Source organism: Oryctolagus cuniculus, chromosome 13, assembly GCF_964237555.1.
Source record: "Oryctolagus cuniculus chromosome 13, mOryCun1.1, whole genome shotgun sequence".
In the NCBI taxonomy this organism is placed as follows: domain Eukaryota; kingdom Metazoa; phylum Chordata; class Mammalia; order Lagomorpha; family Leporidae; genus Oryctolagus; species Oryctolagus cuniculus.
The window spans coordinates 109134810-109159865 of NC_091444.1; the positions used below are offsets into that span (position 1 = coordinate 109134810).

At 39.3% G+C, this 25056-nt stretch overlaps 1 protein-coding gene across 11 annotated transcripts in view; it reads right to left on the reverse strand.

Moving 5' to 3' along the window:
* LOC103352374 (coiled-coil domain-containing protein 7) overlaps positions 1-25056 on the reverse strand; it is a 258082-nt gene that overhangs the window by 170102 nt on the left and 62924 nt on the right. For 10 of the 11 annotated variants that reach the window (XM_051833414.2, XM_051833410.2, XM_051833408.2 and 7 more), the window contains 3 exons: positions 17216-17253; positions 14305-14548; positions 12610-12682 (listed from right to left, as the gene is read on the reverse strand). In XM_051833414.2, the coding sequence (XP_051689374.2) occupies positions 12610-12682; positions 14305-14548; positions 17216-17253 (355 nt within the window). The remainder of the gene's footprint in view (positions 1-12609; positions 12683-14304; positions 14549-17215; positions 17254-25056) is intronic. The other variant, XM_051833415.2, reaches the window with a different exon arrangement.

Sequence of the window (25056 nt, forward strand, 5' to 3'; positions counted from 1 at the left end):
GAATTTACCCAAATAAAATGAAGTCAGCATATAAAAGATTTGTATCTCCATGATTATGCAGTTCAATTGACAATAACTAAAATATGGAATCAATCCAGATGTCCATCAACTGATGACTGGATAAAGAAATTATGGTGTATGTATACTATGGAATACTACTCAGTGTTAAAAAGATGAAATCCTGTCTTATAACCAAATGGATGCAACAGGAAACCATTATGCTTAATGAAATAAGTCAGTCCCTAAAAGACAATTATTATGTTTTCTGTGATGGTGGCAACAAAAGTAATATACACAATTAATATACAACACAAAAAATGTATAGAAATGAAACATTTCTTGTGATAAGATCTTTTTTTAACAGATTTATTTTATTTATTTGAAAGACAGAGTTACAGAGAGAGGTAGAGCCAGAGAAAGAGAGAGGTCTTCCATCCGCTTGTTCACTCTCCAATTGACCGCAACGGCTGGAGCTGTGCCAATCTGAAACCAGGAGCCAGGAGCTTCTTCCAGGTCTCCCACGTGGGTGCAGGGGCCCAAGTACTTGGGTCATCTTCTACTGCTTTCCCAGGCCATAGCAGAGAGCTGGATTGGAAGAGGAGCAGCCAGGACTAGAACTGGCACCCCCATATGGGATGCCCACGCTTCAGGCCAGGGCTTTAACCTGCTGCACCACAGCGCCAGCCCCATGATGAGATGTTTGTAGCCCTTGTTTATACTCCTATGGAACTGTGGTCTATTTTTTACTTGTTGAATATTACACCTAGTGGTGTTATGTCTGTGATTATAGAATGGATTATAGAATGGATTCAAAGTATGTCTTTGCCAAAATCAAAGAAACAAAGTAGAGAAGGAAAGGGGGAAATTATGGGAAGAAGTATGGTTATCTTCTAGAACTGTACTTATGAAATACATGAAATTTGTTCTTTATATTAATTTAAAAATGCAACTCCCACACACCCTATGGTGAACAAAGAAACAAAATTCCCCTTTAAGATGAGCAAGTAAACAAAGGATGCCTGCTTTCAACAGTTACCCAACATTCTATTAGAAGTTCTAACCAGAGCCACTAGAAAGTAAAAAGAAATAAGAGAAACACAAAATAGAAAGGATGTAAAAGTATCTCCTTTGAGAAATGGGATCCTAGGGGAGAGCATTTGGTGCAGCCCTGAAGATGCCTGCTTTGAATCCCAGTTCTGAATCTCATTGCAGCTTCCAGCTAATGCACACCATGGAAGATGGTGGTTATGGCTCAAGAGTAGATGTCTCCCTGCCACACGTGTGGAAATCCAGATAAAACCTGCATTAAAGTTTTTAATAGAAAACTTTTATTTAATAAATATGAGTTTCCAAAGTACAACTTTTGGATTACAGCTGCTTTTCCCCCAATAACCTCCCTCCCACCCACAACCATCCCATCTCCCACTCCATCTCCCATCCCATTCTTCATCATGATTTATTTTCAATTATCTTTATATATAGAAGATCAACTTAGTAGGTACTAAGTAAAGATACCATTAATTCTCATAGTACAACACATTAAGGACAGAGTTCCAACATGGGGAGTAAGTGCACAGTGATGCCTGTTGATTTAACAATTGATACTCTTGTTTATGAGGTCAGTAATCACCCCAGGCTCCTGTCATGAGCTGCCAAGGCTATGCAAGCCTCTTAGGTTCACAAACTCTGACCTTATTTAGACAAGGCCATACTCAAAGTGGAAGTTCTCTCCTCCCTTCAGAGAAAAGTACCTCCTTCTTTGATGGCCCTTTCTTTCCACCGGATCTCACAGAAATCCTTTGTGTAGACCATTTTTTGTCACACTATCTTGGCTTTCCATTCCTGATACTCTCATGGGCTTTTTAGCCAAATCTGAATGCCTTAAGGGTTGGTTCTAAGGCCAGAATGCTGTTTAGGGTATTTGTCATTCTATGAGTCTGCTGTGTATCCTGCTTCCCATATTGGATTGTTTTCTCCGTAATTCTATCAATTATTATTAGCAGACACTGGTCTTATTTATGTGATCCTTTTGACACTTAATCTTATCTTTATGATCAGTTATGAATTTAAGCTGATCATTTTAACTAGTAAGATCGCATTAGTACCTGACAACTTATTGGGATTTGGAGTCCCATGGCAAGTTTTTAGCTTTACCCTTAGGAGTAAGTCTGAGGGAGTATGTGCCAAACTGTACATCTTCTCCCTCTCTTATTCCCACTCTTATTTGTAACAGGGATCAATTTTCAGTTGGATTTAAACACTTAAGAATAATTCTGTGTTAATTAAAAAGGTAAACCAATGGTATTAAGTAGAAAAAGTTTTGAGAGAGTATGAGAGTAGGTGAGACAGAGAGAGACAGACAGAGAGACAGAGAGAGAGATTCCATTCATTGGTTCACTCCTCAAATGGCTGCAATGGATGGGGTTGGGCCAGGCTGAAGCTGAAGCCAGGAGCCTGGAACTCCATCTGGTTTTCCCATGTGGTTTGCAGAGGCCAAGTGTTTGGGTCATCATCCACTGCTTTCCCAGGTGCATTATCAGGGAGCTGGATCAGAAGTGGAGCAGCAGGGATTCAAACAGCTGCTCATATGGGATGCTGGCATTGCAGGCAGTAGCTTAACCCACTGCACCACAATGCTAGCCCCTGAATGCTTCATCTTAAAGAAATGCCCATCAAGGGGCAAGCTTATGGCACAGCAAAGGTTAGGCTGCTGCTTGTTATGCCAGTATCCAATATGATGCTGGTTAAAATTATGGCTGTTCCACTTCTGACCACCTCCCTGCTAATGTGCTTGGAAGAGCAGCAGAGGGTGGCTCAAATGCTTGGTCCCCTGCCACCCATGTGGGAGAAATGCATGAGGTTCCTGTCTTCTGGCTTCAGCCTGGCCCAGCCTTAGCCATTGTGGCCATTTGGGAGCGAACCAGTGGATAAATGATCTCCTCTCCTCCCCTCATCCCTCTTTCTCCCATTTCCTTCTACTCCCTCTCCCTCTCCCCACCCCTCTCCCCTCCTCTCCTCTCTCTCTTTCAAGTAAATAATAAATGTACCTCTCCTCTCCCCTCCACTCCCATTCTCTCTCTCCCCTCTGTCTCTGTAACTCTGCTTTTCAAATAAATTTTAAAAACAAATAGCCAGTGATATAGATAGAAAGAAAATCTCAAAGGTTCCATCCTAAACATATTAGAGTTAGGGTGCAAATTCAGAAAAGTCGCATAATACAAGATAAATATACAAAGCCAGCGATATTTCTAAACACTAGTAATGAACCATTTGAAAATTAAGAAAATACAGCAGTATTGACAAAATGAAATACTTAGATATAAATAATATTAACCAAGGAGTTGCAAGAACTACACTGATAGCTATGAAATACCACCAAAACAGATGAAAGAAGACCTAAATCCAAATTGTTAAGTCAACAACAGGAGTCACTGTGTACTTACTTCTCATGTGGGATCTGTCCTTAGTGTGTTGTCCAATGTGAAGTAATGCTATAACTAGTACTGAAACAGTATTTTATACTTTGTGTTTCTGTGTGGATGCAAACTGATGAAATCTTTACTTAATATATACTGAATTGATCTTCTGTATATAAAGATAATTGAAAATGAATTTTGATGTGAATGGAATGGGAGAGGGAATGGGAGATGGGAGGGGTGTGAGTGGGAGGGAAATTATGGGGGGGAAGCCTTTGTAATCCATTAACTGTACTTTGAAAATTTATATTTACTAAATAAAAAATAAATAAAAAAAGAAAGAAGACCTAAATAAATAAAAGACATAGTGTTCATGAATTGGAAGATTTAATATTGTTAAGATGATGCACAACTGATAAAGAGTTAATATCCAGAATCTATAAAGAGTTCAAGAAATTCAACAACAAGGCCGGCGCCGCAGCTCACTAGGCTAATCCTCCGCCTAGCAGCGCCGGCACACCGGGTTCTAGTCCCGGTCGGGGCGCCAGATTCTGTCCCGGTTGCCCCTCTTCCAGGCCAGCCCTCTGCTGTGGCCAGGGAGTGCAGTGGAGGATGGCCCAGGTGCTTGGGCCCTGCACCCCATGGGAGACCAGGAAAAGCACCTGGCTCCTGGCTCCTGCCATCGGATCAGCGCAGTGCGCCGGCTGCAGCGCGCCGGCCGCGGCGGCCATTGGAGGGTGAACCAACGGCAACGGAAGACCTTTCTCTCTGTCTCTCTCTCTCTCACTGTCCACTCTGCCTGTCAAAAATAAAAAAAAAATAAAAAAAAAATAAAGAAATTCAACAACAAAAGAAACAATCCAGTTAAGGAATAGGCAGAGGACTTGGACAGACATTTTTCAATAGAGGAAATTCAAATGTTCAACAGAAGCTCAGGATCACTAGCCATCAGGGAAATGCAAATCAAAACCACAATGAGGTTTCACCTCACCCTTCTTAGAATGGCTCTCATGTGGAAATCAACAAATGTTGGTGAGGATGTGGGGACAAAGTCTCCCTAATCCACAATTCATGGGAAAGTAAACAGGTCCAGCTTCTATGGAAGACAGTATGGAGAGAAGTCAGAAATCTGAATATAGACGAAAGGAAATCAGCATATGAAAGAGTTACCTGTAGCCCCATGTTTATTGCAGTTCAATTCACAATAGCTAAGGTATAAAATCAACCCTGATGACACTTAACAAACGGCTAAAGAAGTTATAAAGAAATTATGGGATATGTACTCTATAGAATACTATACAGCAGTAAAAAAAAATGAAATCCAGTCAGTTGCAACAAAATGGAGGAATCTGGAAAACATCATGCTGAGTGAATTAAGCCAGTCCCAAAGGGACAAATATCATATGTTCTCCCTGATCAGTGACAACTAACTGAGCACCAAAAAGGAAAACTGTTGAAGTGAAATGGACACTGAGAAGCAATGACTTGATCAGCCCTTGTCCTGAGTGTCGAGGAACAACTTACTACTTTATTCCTTTTAGTATTTTTTTGTTCTACTTAATACTATTGATTGAACTCTTTAATTAACACACAATTATTGTTAGGTGCTTAAATTTAACTGAAAAGTGATCCCTGTTAAATATAAGAGTGGGAATAAGAGAGGGAGGGGATGTACAATTTGGGACATGCTCAATTGGACTTACCCCTAATGGTAGAGCTAGAAACGTACCAGGGTGTCGCTCCCCCTCTTCGTGGAGGAACGACACAGGACCCTGCGCTGTTCTTTCGTCTGCTCGGCCCTCCCCGGGTTTGTTGCTGGTTCTTCCCGGGTGGGCTACCGACCCTTCCACCTCCGTGGAAGGGCAGTTCCCCCTGCCACATTCCCCACTTCCGCGGGGGAGCGGCACACCGCCGGCCGGCTCTCTCGGGGGCTGCACAGGTGTTCCTTCAGCTAGATGTTCCCCTTAGATGTTCCTGGTGCATGCCGTCTCTCTCCTCCTTTATAGTCCTCTTCCGCCAATCCCAACTCGGCTGCCCACACGCCAAGTACGCTGCTCTCCTCCAATCAGGAGCAGGATCAACTCCTGGAGGTCATCACTCAAGTTGGCAAGAGGCAGCTGCGTAGAAGCTGTTTTCTCCTCTCCCAGTGCCATATTGTGGGAGAGCAGATGCATAGAATAAGTCTTAATTCCAGTAACTCAGTCCAGTCCGGGTTGCTCCCCACACCAGGGGATTCCAATTCAATCCCATCAAGGTGGCATGTACCAATGCCATCTCACTAGTCAAAGTTCATAATTGATCATAATGATAGGGTTAAGAGTCAAAATGATCACATAAACAAGACTAGTGTCTGCTAATACTAACTGATAGAATAAAAAAGTGAGAGAATGATACTACATGGGAAGCGGGATACACAGCAGACTCATAGAATGGCAGATGTCCTAAAAGCACTCTGGTCTCAGAATCAACCCTTAAGGTGTTCAGATCTGGCTAAAATGCCCATGAGAGTATTTCAGGCTTGGAAAGCCAAGACACTCTGGCAAAAAAAAAAAAAAAATATGACCTAAATGAAAGATCTCTGTGCGTGAGATCCCAGAGGAAAGAATGGGCCATCAAAGAAGGAGGTACCTTTCTCTGAAGGGAGGAGAGAACTTCCACTTTGAGTATGGCCTTGTCTAAATAAGTTCAGAGTCTGTGAACTCAAGAGGCTTCTGTAGCCTTGGCAACTCATGACAAGAGCTTCGGGTGATTACTGACGCAATAAACAAGAGTGTCAATTGTTAAATCAACAACAGGAAACACTGTGCACTTATTTCCCATGTAGGACCTCTGTCCTTAATGTGCTGTACTATGTGAATTAATGGTATAATCAAACAGTACTTTATACTTTGTGTTTCTGTGTGGGTGCAAACTGCTGAAATCTTTACTTAGTATATACTAAATTGATTTCTGTATAAGATAATTTAAAATGAATTTTGATGTGAATGAGATGGGATGGTTGCGGGTGGGAGGGAGGTTATGGAGGGGAAAAGCCACTATAATCCAAAAGTTGTACTTTGGAAATTTGTATTTATTAAATAAAAGTTAAAAAAAGAAGTTATGGCATATATACACTATGGAGTACTACTCAACTGTTAAAAATGAAATTCTGTAATTCGCAGCAAAATGGATGCAACTGGCAACCGTTATACTTACTGTAAAATTACCCAGTCACAAAATGACAGATATCATATATTTTCCCTGATCAGGGGTAACTAATAGAGTACCTAAAATGAAATGTATTGGAGTGAAATGTGTGGGGAACAACTCGGACTAGACTAAGTTACTGGAATTAAGACTTATTCTATGCATCTGCTCTCCCACAATATGGTGCTGGGAGAGAAGAAAACAGCTTCTACGCAGCTGCCTCTTGCCAACTTGAGTGATGACCTCCAGGAGTTGATCCTGCTCCTGATTGGAGGAAAGCAGCGTACTTGGCGTGTGGGCAGCCGAGTTGGGATTGGCGGAGGAGGACTATAAAGGAGGAGAGAGACGGCATGCACCAGGAACATCTAAGGGGAACATCTAGCTGAAGGAACACCTGTGCAGCCCCCGAGAGAGCCGGCCGGCGGTGTGCCGCTCCCCCGCGGAAGTGGGGAATGTGGCAGGGGGAACTGCCCTTCCACGGAGGTGGAAGGGTCGGTAGCCCACCCGGGAAGAACCAGCAACAAACCCGGGGAGGGCCGAGCAGACGAAAGAACAGCGCAGGGTCCTGTGTCGTTCCTCCATGAAGAGGGGGAGCGACAAAATGGAATTCGGAGATTTGATGATTGTTTACATCCCTTTTCTCTTTTGTTGAGGAGCAATGTGGTTTTTTTTTTTCTTTCATACTATTTGTTGAACTCATTTACTTACTTAGGGTTTACCTTATGATCATTAAGTTAACTGAAAGTGGATCTCTGTGAAAATTAAGAGTGGGACTGGGAGAGGGAGGAGGAAGTAGGGTTGGAGCATGTGTAGGAGAGAGGGAAGTATCACTATGTTCCTAAAGTTGTATATGTGAAATACATGAAACTTGTATAACTTAAATAAAATTTAGAAAAATGATAACTCCCAAGTTGATCTAAAATCCAAATACTCTCTTTTGCAAAGTAAATACATAAATAAATACAAAAAACGTTGTAAATTCTGTATGTAGATAAAATTCATACCGATTTGTTAGGGTTCCCCCAAATAATCTTCAATGCCTCTGTAAAATGAAAGAAGCCTGAAATTTTGAGAATTCATGTTTCCCCAGTTCAGAACATCCTGCAAAGCCACATAAGTGAATATGGTTCTGTACTGGCATAAGGATAGACATATAAAGCAATGGAAGAGAACTGTGAGAACAGAAACAAACTTAAAATCTAAAGTAAATAATTTTGATCAGTATGGGACAACTGATTCCCACATACAAAACCATAAAGCCACACTCCTGCATCACAATACATACAAGTGTTAACTCAAAATGGATCAAAGACATAATTATTAGATCTGAGTCCATAAAAACATCAGAATAAAATATAAATAAATGTTTACGACCTTAGATGCAGCACCAAATTCTCAGATCAGACATCAAAAGATAAAGGGAAACATAAATTGGGCTTCACAAAATTTTAAGAAAGTACGGTTAAGGAATATTACCAAGACAGTGATAATGTGACATAGCAGGTAAAGCCGCTGCCTGCAATGCTGGCATCCAGTAGGAGTCTGGTTCATGTCCAGGCTGCACTAATGGCCTGGGAGAAGTGCTGGGCCTCTGCCACACACATGAGAGGCCTGGAAGGCAATCCTCGCTCCTGGCCTTGGCCTGACCCAGTCCTGGCTGTTGCAGCCATCTGGGGAGTGAACCAGTGGATGGAAGATTCTCTCTAACTCTTTCAAATAAATAAATATTTAAAAAGAAAGTGAAAAGACAAACTATATAGAGAAAACATTTGTGAATGACACATCTGATAAATATATAATCCAAAATATACAAAGAACATCTATAACTCAGAAACAACAACAAAATATAATCTAATTTAAAAATGGGCAAATGGGGAAGCAAGTTAAGGTGGTAGTGGGATAAGAATCTCCAGTAATGATTTCCCCATAGAAACAATGATTTTAAGAGCTATTCATGCATTAAACTAACTTTATAATATTTAAGGAAACAAGGTGAGAGATTACAATTTTTGGTTTTAGCACAATAATAAGATGCATTGGACAAGGAATGAAAAAAAAATCAGTGTGGCCTACATCTCTACTCCCTCCAACTCCAAGCCATGTAGCAAGTAAAAAGATGCTTCCTGGCTAGCGGGAGGGATGAATGAATTAAATCCAGGCCTTATACTTGCAACGCTCTACCAGACCCAGTATGGTGAACCTAGTACTGGGCAGAATCCTCACAATTCTGAGTTCCTGGATCCACATAGCCTGGTATCCAAGCAACTGCCTCCCTCACTTTTTCCCAATCTCAGGCAGCACAGAGAAAGACTCCATAGTTCTGGGGGTACCTTAGGGAAGTAGAAATAGGACATTGTCTTGGAATCCAACGTTATACTGGTGAAATCCCAAAACCATGGGAATCCAGTGGCCCTTGTCCCCAGTAACTAGGGAAAGAGGCTCTAGGCCCACCACAGTGCAGGCAGAGACCAACAGCCCAAATCAAATGGACCTGTATTTTGGACAGCATCACGTGTGTGTGGCTGCAGTGGTCATGGGCAATGATTACACCAAAGTAACAAGTAAGCCATAAAAGTACTGACCTTGGTCCTCTCTTTGAGGTACATAGGTCTAAGTGGCATATGGACTTGAGGTGCAACCCAGCATTTTGTCATTGGTGACCATGGGGCTTCCAACCACATCCTCACCTAACCCCAGGCTGAACACAGAGACCCAATGATAAAAACCCAAAGATTCAATTTAAAAATAGACAAGATACCTGAGTAGACTTTCCACAAAAGAAGATATACATGTGACCATCAGGCATATAAAAAAATATTCCATATTACTAATCATCAGGAAATGCAAATCAAAATGACAAAGAAATATCAACCTATTCCAGTTAGAATGGCAATTATCAAAGTGATGAGAATATGTGATAAAAAAAGGAATCTTTGCAAAATGTTGGCAAAATGTAGATTAGTAGAGCCATTATGTAGAACAGCATCAATGTTCCAAAAATACTAAAACTAGGTCTACCAGGTGACACAGTTATACCAATTTTAGGCATGTACCCAAAGGAAATTAAATAATTATGCTAAAAAGACATCTTCTGGGGTCGGCTTTGTGGCACAGTAGGTTAAACCACTGCCACAGCACTGGTATCTCGTATAGTTGCCAGTTCGACTTAACAGCTGCTCAACTTCTGACCCAACTCCCTGCTGATGTGCCTCTGAAGGCAATGGAGGATAGCCTAAGTTCTTGGGCCTCTGCACCCATGTGGGATACCAGGGTGAAGCTCCCAGCTCCTAGCTTCAGCCTGGTCCAGCCCTGTCCAACCTGGTTGATGCAGCCATTTGGGGAGTGGGCCAGTAGATGGAAGTGCTCTTTCCCGCTCTCTCTGAGTCTTTCAAACATATAAATTATTTTAAAAAGACATCCCTAACTAACATGTTTAATGCAGCATCATTCACCATATCCAAGAAATGGATATAATCTATGTTTCCATCTATAATAGATGAATAAAGAAAATATGTTATAAATAATTAATGGCATGTTTTTCAACTATTACAAAGGATAAAACCCTATCATTGTGACAAAACTGACAGAACAGAGTTCATAATACTAAATGGAATAAGCAAGACACAGAAAGAAACACCATAGTTGAGCACTTGGTATGCAGTTAAGATGCACTTGAGATGACCATATTCCATATTAGATTGCATGGGTTCAAGTCCTGGCTCTGGTTCTCATTCCAGATCCCTGCTAATTCTGACTCAGGGAAACAATTCCTCGTGTAATTGAGTTCCCTCCACTCAGGTGGAAACTGAATTCCCAGCTCCTAGCTTCAGCCTGGCCCAAAACTAGCTGTGCAGGCATTTGGGAAGTGAATCAGAGAATGGGAGCTCTCCCCTGTCTACCTGTCTTTCTGTCTCTCTCCTTATGTCTTTCAAGTTAAGTATTTTTTAAAAGAAAGACAAATACAGCATACTCTTACTAATATATGGAATCATAAATTGTTGATCTGTTAGAGGCTGAGATAGCAACAGAGGTAATAGGGGACTGAAGAGGGTGGTGGGGAGGGAGTAAGATTGGTCAATGGATTTAATTCAAATGAGGTAACAGGAAAAAGTTTCAGTGTTCTATTGTACAGCAGTTCGACTATGGATAACAATTATATACTGTGCATATCAAAAAAGATGGATTTTGAATTATTTTCTAACATTTATTTGAAAGTGAGAATTAGAGGCGGGGGAAGAGCGAGGTCTCTGAACTGCAGGTCACCAAGTGGCCATGATGGCAAGGGCTGGGCTAGGCCTGGACCAGGCTGAAGCCAGGGGCCAGGAGCTTCACCTGGGCTCCCCAGGTGGGTGGCAGGGGCCCAAGCACTTGGGCCATCTTCTGCTGCTTTTCCCAGGCCATTAGCTGGGAGCTGGATCAGAAGTGGAACAGTTGGAAATAAACTGGGGTCCATATGGCATGCCAGTGTCACAATGTTGGTCCTAAGATTTGGAAAATTTTCACCATAAAAATGATTAATGTTGAGGAGTTATAGATCTTTATCTTGATTTGAACAGTGCACAACATATACATACTACAAAACATAGTACACCTAAATATGTACAATTTTAATTTATCAATTAACTTAAAATTACCCCTAAAATGGGCAAAGGATTTAGACATTTCTCCATAAAAGACTCATGCAAATGACTGCTCAATATGTGAAAAGTAAAGATGTTAACATAGTTAGGAATGTACATGTGTTTTCTAACCCCGTTAATCTTTATTACATGGAGGCAATTTTGTCGAACTAGGAAGTAATTAGAGATTACCTGGATCTGGTTAGAGAGGACGTGAAAATTATTGCTTTATGTGGTTTTTTGGGGGGTGAGAAAATAAGTATAGTAGTGATCACATAACACCATAAATATAAATAATGCCACTGAATTGTATACTTTAGCATAGTTAGAATGGTGCATTTTATCTTATATATATTTTACAACAATTAAAAGTTTTTAAGTCAGTTGATTAAATTCAACTCAACTGCTGGTTAAAATTCACTAAAATCTGAGTAAAAGAAAACATTCTGGGGGCTGGCACCGTGGCTCACTTGGTTAATTCTCTGCCTGCACACGCCAGCATCCATATGGATGCCGGGTTCTAGTCCTGGTAGCTCCTCTTCCAGTCTGGCTCTCTGCTGTGGCCTGGGAGGGCAGTGGAGGATGACCCAAGTGCTTGGGTCCCTGCACCTGCCTGGGAGACCAGGAGGAAGCTCCTGGCTCCTGGCTTTGGATCGGCGTAGCACCGGCCATAGTGGCCATTTGGGGAGTGAACCAATGGAAGGAAGACCTTTCTCTCTTTCTCTTTCTCTTTCTCTTTCTCTTTCTCTTTCTCTCTCTCTCTCTCTCTCTCTCTCTCTCTCTCTCAATGTCTATAACTTTACCTGTCAAATAAAAAAAATATTCTGATCATAACAAGAAATATTTATCTCAGGTAGCCAATCATCACAAGTAACATGAGAGAAGCATTCCCATTTCAAAGAACGATAGAACAGTGATGCTCCTGACCCTACACCACAAGTATTACATTTCATCTTGAACATTCATATAGTCCAATAAAATACAGGTTTGATATTAAAATCATTTATCATAGAAATAATAAATTTTTTTGCTTTTAAACATATAACACTTAAAGAATCTAGAAAAAATTATTCATACAAATAATCTTTTTCCTGACATGCCCAGATGCATTTTTGGTATAATATTCAGAATTTACTATGCCAAATACTATTATTTCATTGAGTTATCATTTCTCTTTGACACAGATAAAATTTAAGCAGACTCTCTGAATAACAGTGAGAACTCACACAAATTAATTTTATGTAATTGTCAGTATACTATCTTCTCTGATGACCACCTAAGAAGTTACTTATATACACAATAATGCTCTCCCTTAATTTGTTTATAATTATACAGAGGGAACGCATAATTATTCACATTTCATCTAATACAACAGAAAATCTTTTTACCTTGAGATTCTTTTGCTGCTTGGTCAATTTCATTTTCAGCCTTCTTTCCTAATTCCTCTTCTGAAATATCAACCTTAATAACAAAAGTTTTAATAAGTAATTATAAATTATATATCTCAACTCATTATTTAATTGCCTTCTTTTAGATAGAGTGCTAGCTTTTACTCTCATCCATGATGTTACTACAGAATCGTTTCCTTACAATATAAATTAAAAAGTGAGAACAATTAATGGATCTGAGAGGCATTGAAGGAGATAAGGTAATTTTGTGACTTTGCTTAGTAAATAGCTATTAAAAATATTATTAAGGGGCCATCAAAGGATGTACTTTTCTCTGAAGGGAGAACTAAATACTGATGGAGCTTGTGATCACAAAAGGCTTCCATAGCCTTGGCAGCTCATGGCAAGAGCCCCGGGTGATCACTGACATTATAAATAAGAGTGTTAATTGTTAAATTAACAGCAGAAGTCACTGTGTACTTACTTTCCATGTAGGACTTCTGTCCTTAATGGAGTATAATATGAGAATCAACTGCAAAACTTGCTCTCAAACAGTACTTTTCATGTTGTGTGGGGAGGCACAAACTGGTGAAATCTACTTAGTATACAGTTGGTCTTCTGTATATAAAGTTAATTAAAAATGAATCTTGATGAAGAATGGGATGGGAGAGGGAGTAGGGGGTGGGATGGGAGTAGGGATGGGAAGGTGGGTATGGTGGGGGGGAACCACTATATTCCTAAAGTTGCACTTTTGAAATTTGTATTCATTAAATAAAAGCTTTAAAAAAATCTTATTAACAATTGTATTTTAGCCTGCCTCAATCTTTACACAAATTCCAATGGCTTGCACAAAATTATTTTTATGGGGACACTACAACAATATCTATGATAAAAATATATTGAGGATATTTGGGGAGTATTCAAAAAGTCTATGGAAACACATCCAAAAATCTATGTACAGATTTCAAAATTTTTGCAGCAAAATAAAGTTAACTTCTAGTTGCATTTGCCACAAACACTTGAAGGCCCCTTGTTTATCAGGTATGCACAGTCTTTCATCTTTTCCTCAGCATTTTGTCCTAGTAATCCCTAATTACTTTTTTAAACAGAAGCAACTCTGATATTTTGTCAGCATATTTCAGAAAGCGCATGAAAAATGGAACTAAAGTTGCTTACTTTGATGTAAATCAACCTTGAAATCTATACCAAAAAGAGTCCTTCATAGAGTTAATGAAAAATGCATATTGTAGAGAAACAAAGATTTCATTGTTTTTGGTACAAAAATAAACATCTTTTTAATTCCATTTTCCATAGACTTTTTGAAGCATCTTATAAGCTTTGTTTGAAGACACACCAGTTCAAAATAACGCTTTTACAATCAGCTTATTACATAAAAATCATCTTCTAGATTTTTAAAATGAAAGCTATGAAAATTTCCCTTGTTTCAAAATTTATATACTTTTTACTATTGAAATTGTAATCTAAGCCACAACTTTTTTGTCAAAACCAAGTAGAATGTTTATATTAAAAATAACAGATTCTGAAATGTTACTAAAACATCCCAGATACAAAACAGGTAATGTTAAAAACACACACTTTTTATTCCCTGAAATAAAAAATATTGACAAATTTCTAATTAGTATTTTCTTAATATATTTTAAAAATATAATAATTCTAAACAAACATACATCATACCTTTGAGTCTCCTTTGCTAGGAACAGGGGGTTCTGTGAACGACAACTTTGTTCTTTTGCTCCAAGGAGGCAATGCTTCCATAGACAGCAGCCCCTCAGATTCTCTGGATTCTCTGCTGGGGAACAGGGTGGCGTTTTTATCAGCTTCGAGTTTGCTGGGGCTTTCCAACTGGACAGACCCTTTGGGAGAGTCCTGGAACTGTGACACATCTGAAAAGACGGAGTCAGCCCTTTCCTTCTCTAAGCTTTAGCGAGAGCACAGGGTTAGAGTAGGTGAGGAATTTTCATTAGTAACTGAAGAAGCATTTTCAGAATCCAAATAGATATTAAGTGAGCAATTATTAATCATGATATAAACATGACACTGATGTTAGACAACAAGCTAGACAGTAATATAATCTCTGGAATTTAAAATATACACATAGAATTAAATAACCCATCAAAAATATCCAACACAATAGTTACTCAAGGTCAGCCCAGGCCAAAGACCAAGAAAGACATGGTTAACCAAAGTAGGGCACAGGATGGTCTGGATGTTGCCTTTTAGCCAAAATTATTTTTCCACAATTTCATTTCAGAATGAAAATGAGAACATGTATATTGCAGGGGTTTTTTTGACAGGCAGAGTTAGACAGTGAGGGAGACACAGAGAGAAAGGTCTTCCTTCCGTTGGTTCACCCCCCTAAATGGCTGCTATGGCCGGCGTGCTGTGCCCATCCGAAGCCAGGAGCCAGGTGCTTCTTCCTGGTCTCCCATGCGTATGCAGGGCCCAAGGACTTGGACCATCCTCCACTGACTTCCCGGGCCACAGAAGAGAGCTGGCTTGGAATAGGGGCAACCGGAACAGAATCCAGCGCCCAGACCGGGACTAGAACCTGGGGTGCCGAAGCTGCAGTCAGAGGATTAGCCTAGTGAGCCACGGCACCGGCCATATTGCAGTTTCGACATTGAAAGGTCACTGTCTGTCAGAGTTAACTCCAAGCTCGCAGTTGACTGTTTTTCAGGAAAGAGGTATTTGTGGTCTGTCAGGTTGGCACAGGGTCTGCCTTCTAGGATCCAGAACCCAGGTGGTTGTGGGTCACTATGTTCCTGCACAATCCCACCTGGTGTTTGTTGTCCCTACATTCTAGTTTAGACAATGATTTAAATAGTCAAAAGCTCTCCCAGTCCTATTATACACAACAGAGTTTGATGGTTTCTCATTTTTAAATACCTACAACTATCTAAGGTGTACTGCAAAGTGCCTAGAATAATTCAAACTTTGGTATCACAGAAGCAAAAATTTTAAATGTACTTTAACGTATCATATATTTCTAGTTTAGAATGTTTTTCATATATGAGTTTGTGTCATAAAAAAAGAGAAGTGAATTAGGGAAGACATTCCTGAGAAGTGAAGTGTCAGGTGGATGGTGGTCTAAGAAATATATTTTGTAATAACCAGAGCTCTGTAAGGGCATTGTAAACCACTTCCATGGGTGTGCACTTGGTGCAGCAGTTAAGATGCCTCTTGCGATGCCACATCTCAGGCTGAAGTGCCTGGGTCCGCGTCCAGCTCTGCTTCTATTCTGGCTTCCTGCTAATGCACACCTTGGGAGGCAACAAGTCCTCGAGTCCTTGAGTCTCTGCCACCAATGTGGGAGACATGATCTGAGCTCCTATTTCTTGGCTTTGACCTGGCTCAGCCCTGTCTGGTTGCAAGTATTTGGGAAGTGAACCAGTGGATGGGAAATCTGTCTGTATCTGTATCTCTGTCTCTGTCTCTCTGGCTTTCAAATAAAATGAAAACTAATAAAATGCTTTCAAGATCAGATGTTAGCACTACAGAAAAGATTATGTGACTTCCTGCCATAAATCTTTAAGGATGCTATCTCATCCTCCAGTGCAATTTTATACTTTTACCAGGGATTGGATGTAAGATGACTGGCTCTAAGCTGAAGTAGAACCCTCTCTGGAGATCATTTTGCTGGCAGGAAGACCACTATTATCAGGCCACTGAAGTATAAAAACGCCTCAAGTGTATAACATAAATCAATGCTAATTCCCAAGCATACCTACAGTTATATCACAGGTCCCCTTTCTTGGACATTAATTTCACACATAGCTAAGTAGAAAGCAAAGTATTTTTAAAAGATTTTAGAGTGGTTATTAGGAGACATAATCACTTGATTCTACATAGGCAGATGTTATTAAAACAGAGAAAAGGTGTAGCAGTTCTCAGAACACTGCCTTCAGGTCCCACACAGGGGAATTCCCCACTTTTGTTGTCTCCACAACAGTAAAGGCCAACTCGATCACCACGATCCTTCTACTGAAGGAATCAGGGAAGAAACACAGGAAAGGCGGAAGCAGTGCTGTATCCAGGCCCACAGAAGCACGCGCTCTCACTCGCTCGCTCTTTCCTTCCCTTTCATATAAAAAAAAACTTTCTAAAAAATTACCTGTGGGGTCAGCATCTTGGTGTAGCTGGTTAAGCTGTCACATGAGATGCCAGCAACCCATATGGGCACCAGTTCATATCCCAGCTGCTCCTTCCAATCAAGCTCTCTGCTAATGTGCCTGGGAAATCAGAGGGAGATGGTCCAACTGCTTGGGCCCCAGAACCCATGTGGGAGACACAGAAGAAGCTCCCAGCTCTTGGTTTTATCCTGGAATAGCCTTTGCTGTTGTGGCCATCTGGGGAGTGACCAAATGGATAGAAATCTCTCTCCCTCCCTCTATCCCTCCCTCTCTCTAACTTTCTCTGCCTTTCAAATAAAATAAATCTTTTTAAAAAATTAACTTCAAAGATATCAGTGAAATATTTTAAGCAGTCATACATCAAGAAATTAATGACATTCGATTTAGAATGGCTAATTTTATCAGTTTTGTGAAATGACAAAATTAGAAAAAAGAATTTTTTAAATAAGTTTTACCTTTCTTCAAATAGTATTCTAGTTTTCTCTGTTGAGATCTGTAATAAAAATAATACTAAGTTTAAATATACCAAATATGCATATAAAATGTTTATATTAATCATTCAGAAAATACTCAAAACAATATTTTAATATAACATATTAACATATCAAAATATTTTATGAGATTAACATATCTTATATGCAATTTTATGCTTTTATCAGGGATTGGATGAAATAATATTAATAATAATAACAATAAATAATATTTTGGCATTGGAAGAGATGTTACCAAAGAGGATCCAGTTCTAAAGTTATATTTTCTACCTAAGAAGAGAAAGGATTTTATGATATTAGTAAATAAAAATGTTTAAATTTATTTAGAGGCAGGTGTTGTGACACAGAACTTAAGCTGCTGTTTGGGACACTCGCATCTCATATCAGAGTACCTGGGATCAAGTCCCACCTCCACTTCTGATCCAGTTTCCTGCTAATGCATACCCTGAAAAGCAGGAAGTAATAGCCCAAGGTAAACTTCCACCCACAGGGCAGGTCTGGATTCAGCTGCTGGCCCTGGTTTCAGCCTGGTCCAGGCCTGGCTGCTGAGAGCATTTGGAGGAGTGAACCAGAGGACAGATCTCTCTCTCTCTTCCTTACGTGTGTGTCCTACCACTTCTGTCACCATGCCTTTCAAATAAAAAAAAGCTTTAACAAAAAGCTTATCCATTACATAAATATATTATCTCTCTTAACTGACACATATAATTTGTATGTGTGTGTGTGTGTGTGTGTGTGTATAAAGCACCATGTGATATTTTGAACACATATACATTATACAATGTTCAAGTAAGGGTAAGCACATCTATTTCATCAAGCATTATTATTTCTTTGTGCTGAAAGCATTCAAAATCCTTTATTCTAGCTCTTTTGAAATATATAACTCTGCACACAGTACCAGATTTTTAGTATTTTTAAATATTATTTTGGGAAGGGATAGAAATACATACTGTATCAATCTAATATGGTCCTCTTTTTTGCAACATTTTAAAAGGTTACTGAAAATGTATAAAATGTGTATTTATAAAAAATTATACATGACTTAGTAAAATTTTCAACAAAATAAGCTTATCTTTTCATCTATTTTTCCATATACTTTTTGATGTACCCTCATATATTTATTGTGGTATGTGATCAAAGTTGTTAGATACTAGTAGCCTCAGAAGTGTGATTTTATTAATAAATTAAGATATTTTCTTATCACATAACTGTTGATTCCAGATTTTATTCCAGCCCAGAATTTCATCTGACTCAGTTTCTTCTATACAGATATTATCTGGCTTTATTCTTATCCTTCTGCAGAAAGACTTACGGATGTTCACCAAACTAGTTTTCATTCTTTCTTGAACATTGCTCTTTTGTTTTTAAGGGACAGAGAAGCAGGGAGAGTCCTGAGACAAATTCGTGTTTTGAGAATTTGGAAGTTTTTTTTTTTTTTTTTTTTGGACAGGCAGAATTTAGACAGTGAGAGAGAGAGACAGAGAGAAAGGTCTTCCTTCCATTGGTTCACTCCCCAAATGGCCGCTACGGCCAGCACACTGCGCTGATCCAAAGCCAGGAACCAGGTGCTTCCTCCTGGTCTCCCATGTGAGTGCAGGGCCCAAGCACTTGGGCCATCCACCACTGCACTCCCGGGCCACAGCAGAGAGCTGGACTGGAAGAGGAGCAACTGGGACAGAACCGGTGCCCCAAATGGGACTAGAACTGGGGTACTGGCACCACAGGTGGAGGATTAGCCTAGTTAGCTGCAGTGCTGGCCTGAACATTGTTAATCTAAACATTTTTAAGCTCCATTGCAGTTAAACATGCAAACAAAATATGAGAGAAAATGATGTACAGCACTACCAGCCTGGACAATGAAAATCACTCATGTTTGTCTAATAATCTATTCTTTTCTGGTAGCTGAATGTCTATGCCCAGCGTCATTGAGAAAACCACGTAAAGTGGTAAAGCATAAATACACCAGGATACCTCCCTACTACAAAGTTTGACTTCCAACATCCTTGGACTATTAGCATGTCAAACAGACGTCAATTGTGTTTGAGCCATTATACTTTTTATGTCTACATGTCACAGAGTTACCTTATATGTTAACCAATACACTACCAGCATTTATTCACACAGCCAATGCAGACAACTAATAAAGAGCTAAATAATGATGCAATGTAATAACATTTCACAGTGCCTCATGATATTCTCAGTTCATAAATATTATGTCACTTTACCCTCACAACCATTTTACAATGTATTATCAGTCAAGATAAATTGAGCTTGCACATGAGTGTGCATAGTTCCTTACAGGAATAATAGTTCCTGTTCCTCCCTCTAATATAGAAAAGACTATCAGTCTGATAAACAGTCTTTAAAAATTTGGGACATGCTCAATCGGACTTGCCCTAAATGGTGGAGTTAGAAATGTGCCAGGGGATTCCAATACAATCCCATCAAGGTGGCATGTACTAATGCCATCTCACTAGTCCAAGTGATCAACTTCAGTTCACAAATGATCACACTGATAGGTCTAAGAGTCAAAGGGATCACACAAACAAGACTAGTGTCTGCTAATACTAACTGATAGAATCAAAAAGGGAGAGAACGATCCAACATGGGAAGCAGGATATGCAGCAGACTCATAGAATGGCAGATGTCCTAAACAGCACTCTGGCCTCAGAATCAGCCCTTGAGGCATTCAGATCTGGCTGAAGAGCCCATGAGAGTATTTTAGGCATGGAAAGCCAAGACACTCTGGCAAAAAAAAAAAAAAAAAAAAAAAAAACAAACCCTAAATGAAAATGAAAGATCTCTGCGAGTGAGATCCCAGTGGAAAGAACAGGGCCATCAAAGAAGGAGGTACCTTTCTCTGAAGGGAGGAGAGAACCTCCACTTTGACTATGACCCTGTCGGAATAAGATCGAAGTCAGCAAACCCAAAAGGCTTCCATAGCCTTGGCAACTCATGACTAGAGCCTAGGGAGATTTCTGACGCCATAAACAAGAGTGTCAAATTGCTAAGTCAACAACAGGAGTCACTGTGTACTTACTTCTCATGAGGGATCTGTCCTTAGTGTGTTGTCCAATATGAAGTAATGTTATAACTAGTACTGAAACAGTATTTTTACACTTTGTGTTTCTGTGTGGGTACAAACTGATGAAATCTTAATATATACCAAATCGATCTTCTATATATAAAGATAATTGAAAATGATCTTGATGTGAATGGAATGGGAGAGGGAGCAGGAGATGGGAGGGAAATTATTGGGGGGGGGGAGCCAATGTAATCCATAGACTGTACTTTGGAAATTTATATTTACTAAATTTAAAAAAAGATAAAAAATAGGCACAAGTGGCTGGAGGAATTTTAGGCGCTGAGACTTTGAGGCTCAGGTGGCTACATGAAAATGTAAGAAGCTTAGCTTCATTAACATGGAAACTTGCCAAGGTTTAGAGCAATGACCAGAGCCCCCATGCCACACCTACCACAGACCTCCTGGTTTTCACTGAAAGGGTAGACATTCCAGGAAGCCACAGAAGCATAGCCCCCAAAATAAAAGTCAACATAAGAAAAACTTAAAAATCAGCTCCACAAATGCCAAAAAATAAGAGCTAAAATTGAAGAAACAAGAATAAGGAAGTCACCATGAACCCCCAGAGGAACACAGCATTTCAATATTAGAATGCAAACATGAAGAAATTGAAGAAATGCCAAAAACAGAATTTAGAAAATTAATCATAGGATTACTCAAAAAAATCAGAAGCAAATCCGTGAAATAAAGAAAACCATACAACACATGAACAAAAAAATTTCCCTGGAAATCGAGAATATAGAGAGAAATCAAAATTAAACTTCGGAAATGAATAATTCAGTGGATCAAATAAAAATGTTTAACAGCCGATATGATAAGACAGGAGAAAGAATAGCAGAACTGGAAGAAAATCTTTGGAAATCTTATAGTCTGACAACAAAAAGAAGAAAATAGAAAACTTAAAAACAGTGTTGTAAACTTATGGGATACTCTCAAATGATTAAACATTATGGTTCTTAAGAGTGCCTTAAGGAGTGGAAAGAGAGAAGTGAATAAAAAGCCGATTCCTAGGCCGGCACCGCGGCTCACTAGGCTAATCCTCCACCTTGCGGCACCGGCACACCGGGTTCTAGTCCCAGTCGGGGCGCCGGATTCTGTCCCGGTTGCCCCTCTTCCAGGCCAGCTCTCTGCTGTGGCCGGGGAGTGCAGTGGAGGATGGCCCAAATCCTTGGGCCCTGCATCCCATGGGAGACCGGGATAAGCACCTGGCTCCTGGCTTTGGATCAGCGTGGCACGCTGGCCGCAGTGCGCCGGCCTCACTCAGCAGCCATTGGAGGGTGAACCAACGGCACAGGAAGACCTTTCTCTCTGTCTCTCTCTCTCACTGTCCACTCAGCCTGTCAAAAAAAAAAAAAAGCCTATTCCTAAAGTTGCACTTATGAAATTTGTATTCCTTAAAAATAAATTAAAACAGAAAGAAAGCCTATTTAGTGAAATAACTACACAAAATATCCCCAGTTTGGGGAAAGAAAGGGATGTTCAAACAAAGAAAGCACAGAGTTCCTAACAGATATGAACAGAAAAGATCTTCACCACAACATATTGTAGTCAAACTTTCCACAATAAAATATAAAGAAAAGATTCTAAAATGGGCACAAGAAAAACACCATATTACTTTCAGAGGGCTGTCAGACTCACAGCTGACTTCTCTTCAGAAACCCTACAGGCTAGAAAGAATGACAAGATATAGTCAAAGTCTTTAAAAAAGCTGTCAACCAAGAATACTGCATGCAACAAAGTTTGCATTCATGAATTAAAGTAAAATAAAGGCCTTCTATAACAAACAAAAGAATTTGGCGACATTTCTCCAACCCTACAGAAGATGCTTAAGGATGAACTACACAGAGAAACACAGAAAGATAGACACCATGATGAAAGAATGAGATGGCAGAAAAAACAACAGTAGTAGTACAAAAGAAATCCAAAGTGAAAAATGAAATATTTATCAAAAAATGGCAGGGAAAAGTTGTTACTTATCAATAGTCACCTTGAATGTAAATGGCCTCAATTCTCCAGTTAAAAGATATAGACTGGTTGAATGTACTGAAAAACAAGACCCATCTATTTGCTGCTTATAAGAAACACATCTCACCAACAAAGATACATGCAGACTGAAAGTAAAATTTGTAAAAAGACAGTCCATGCTAACAGAACCAAAAAAAAAGAGTGTAGCTATCCAAATATCAGACAAAATAGACTTTAACATAACAACTGTTAAGACAAATGATTAATGGATCAATCCAACAGGAAGAGGTGACTTCATTACCCTACTTTCATCAATGAACAGATCAACCAGACAGAAAATCAGCAAGGAAACAACAGAATTAATCAACATTATAGAACAAATGGAGCTAACAGACATCTACAGAACCTTCCACCACACAGTGGCAGAATATACATTCTTCTCATCAGTGCACGTAACTTTTTCTAGGATAGACCATATGCTAGGCCAAAAAGAAAGTCTCAGCAAATTCAAAAAAATCAAAATCATTCCATTCACCTTCTCTGACCACAATGGTATAAAGCTAAAAATCAATAACTCAAAAATCTAAAGAACATATGTAAACAAAAGGAGACTGAACAACATGCTTCTGAATGAACAATGGGTCCTAGAAGAAATCAAAGTTTCTGAAAGCAAATGGAGATGACAGTACATCATACCAAAACCTATGGGATATAGCAAACGCAGTGTTAAGAGGGAAGTTCATAGCAATCAGTATCTATATGAAGAAACTGGAAATGTACCAAATAAATCAGCTATCAATGCATCTCAAAGACCTAGAATATCAACAAAACCCAATCAAAACTAGTAGGAGAAAAAAATAATTAAAATTAGAGAATAAACAATTGAAACAAAAAAATCAGTGAAACAAAAAGCTAGGATTTTTTGGGAAAATAAACAAAATTGATACACCATGAGCACAACTAATCACTCCCTCAAAAAAGAACAAGACCCAAATCAATAATATTAAAGATGAAAAAGGAAATGTAATAAGACACCACAGAAATAAAAGAAATTATCAGAAATCACTACAGAGAGATATATGCCAAAAAACCAGGAAACCTGTAAGAAACAGAGAGATTCCTGGACACATACAACCTACCTAAAATGATCCATGAAGACACAGAAAACCTAAACAGATCCATAACCAAGACGGAGACTGAAACAGTAATAAAGTTCCTCCCAAAAAGAAAAGCCCAGAATCAGATAGCTTCACTGCTGAATTCTATCAGACACTTAAAGAAGAACTAACTCCAATTCTTTTCAGGCTATTCAAAACAATTGAAAAGGAAGATAGCCTTCCAAATTCCTTCTATAAAGCCAGCAACAACTTAATTCCTAAACCTGAAAAAGATACAACAGAAAGAGAATTACAGACGAAACTCCCTAATGAATATAGATGCAAAAATCCTCAACTAGCCAATCAAATCCAACAACACATCTGAAAGATCATTCACCTGGACTAAATGGGATTTATCCCTGGTATGCAGGGATGGTTCAACATTCTCATTTCACAATGCGATAGATCACATTAACAGACTGCAGAACAAAAACCATATGATTACCTCAACAGATGCAGAGAAAGCATTTGATAAAATACAACACCATTTGATGAGGAATACTCTAAGAAAATTGGGTATACAAGGAACATTCCTTAACACAAAGCAATTTATGGTACACCCATGGTCAGCACCCTATTGAATGGGGAAAAGTTGGAAGCATTCCTGCTGAGATCTGGAACCAGACAGGGATGCCCACTCTCACCATTGCTATTGAATATAGTCCCGGAAGTTTTAGCCAGAGTCAAAAGGCAAGAAAAATAAATTAAAGGTATACAAATTTGGAAGCAGGAAGTCAAACTATCCCTATTTGCAGATGACATGATCCTACATATGGGGGATCCAAAAGAGTCCACTAAGAGACTGTTGGAATTCATAGAAGAGTTTGGTAAAGTAGCAGGATATAAAATCAACAGCCTTTGTATCCAGACAATGCCACAGCTGAAATCATCTAAGATCAATCCCATTCACGATAGCAAGGGAAAAAAATCAAATATCTTGGAATAAATTTAACCAAGGATGTCAAAGATCTCTATGATGATCTGTTATGAAACATTTAGGAAAGAAATAGAAGATACAAATAAATGGAAAAATCTTCCATGCTCATGGATTGGAAGAATCAGTATCATCAAAATGTCCAAACTATCAAAACAATTTACATATTCAATGCAATATCAATCAAAATACTAAGAACATTCTTCTCGAATCTAGAATAAATTATGCTGAAATTCCTATGGAAACACAGGAGACCCCAAATAGCTAAAGCAATCTTATACAACAAAAACAAATCCATAAGTATCACAATACCAGATTTCAAGACATACTACAGGGCAGTTACAAGCAAAACAACCTGTTACTGGTACAAAACCAAATGGATAGACCAACAGAACAGAATAAAAACACCAGAAATCCATCCAAGCATCTACAACCAACTTATCTTTGACAAAGGAGCTAAAATCAGTCCCTGGAGCAAGGACAGTTTCTCCAACAAATGGTGCTGGGAAAACTGGATTTCCACATGCAGAAGTATGAAGCAAGACCCCTTCCTTACACTTTATACAAAAAATCATTCAAAATGGATTACAGAGCTAAATCTATGACCTTATACCATCGAATTATTAGAAAACATTGGGGAAACCTTGCAAGACATTGCCACAGGCAA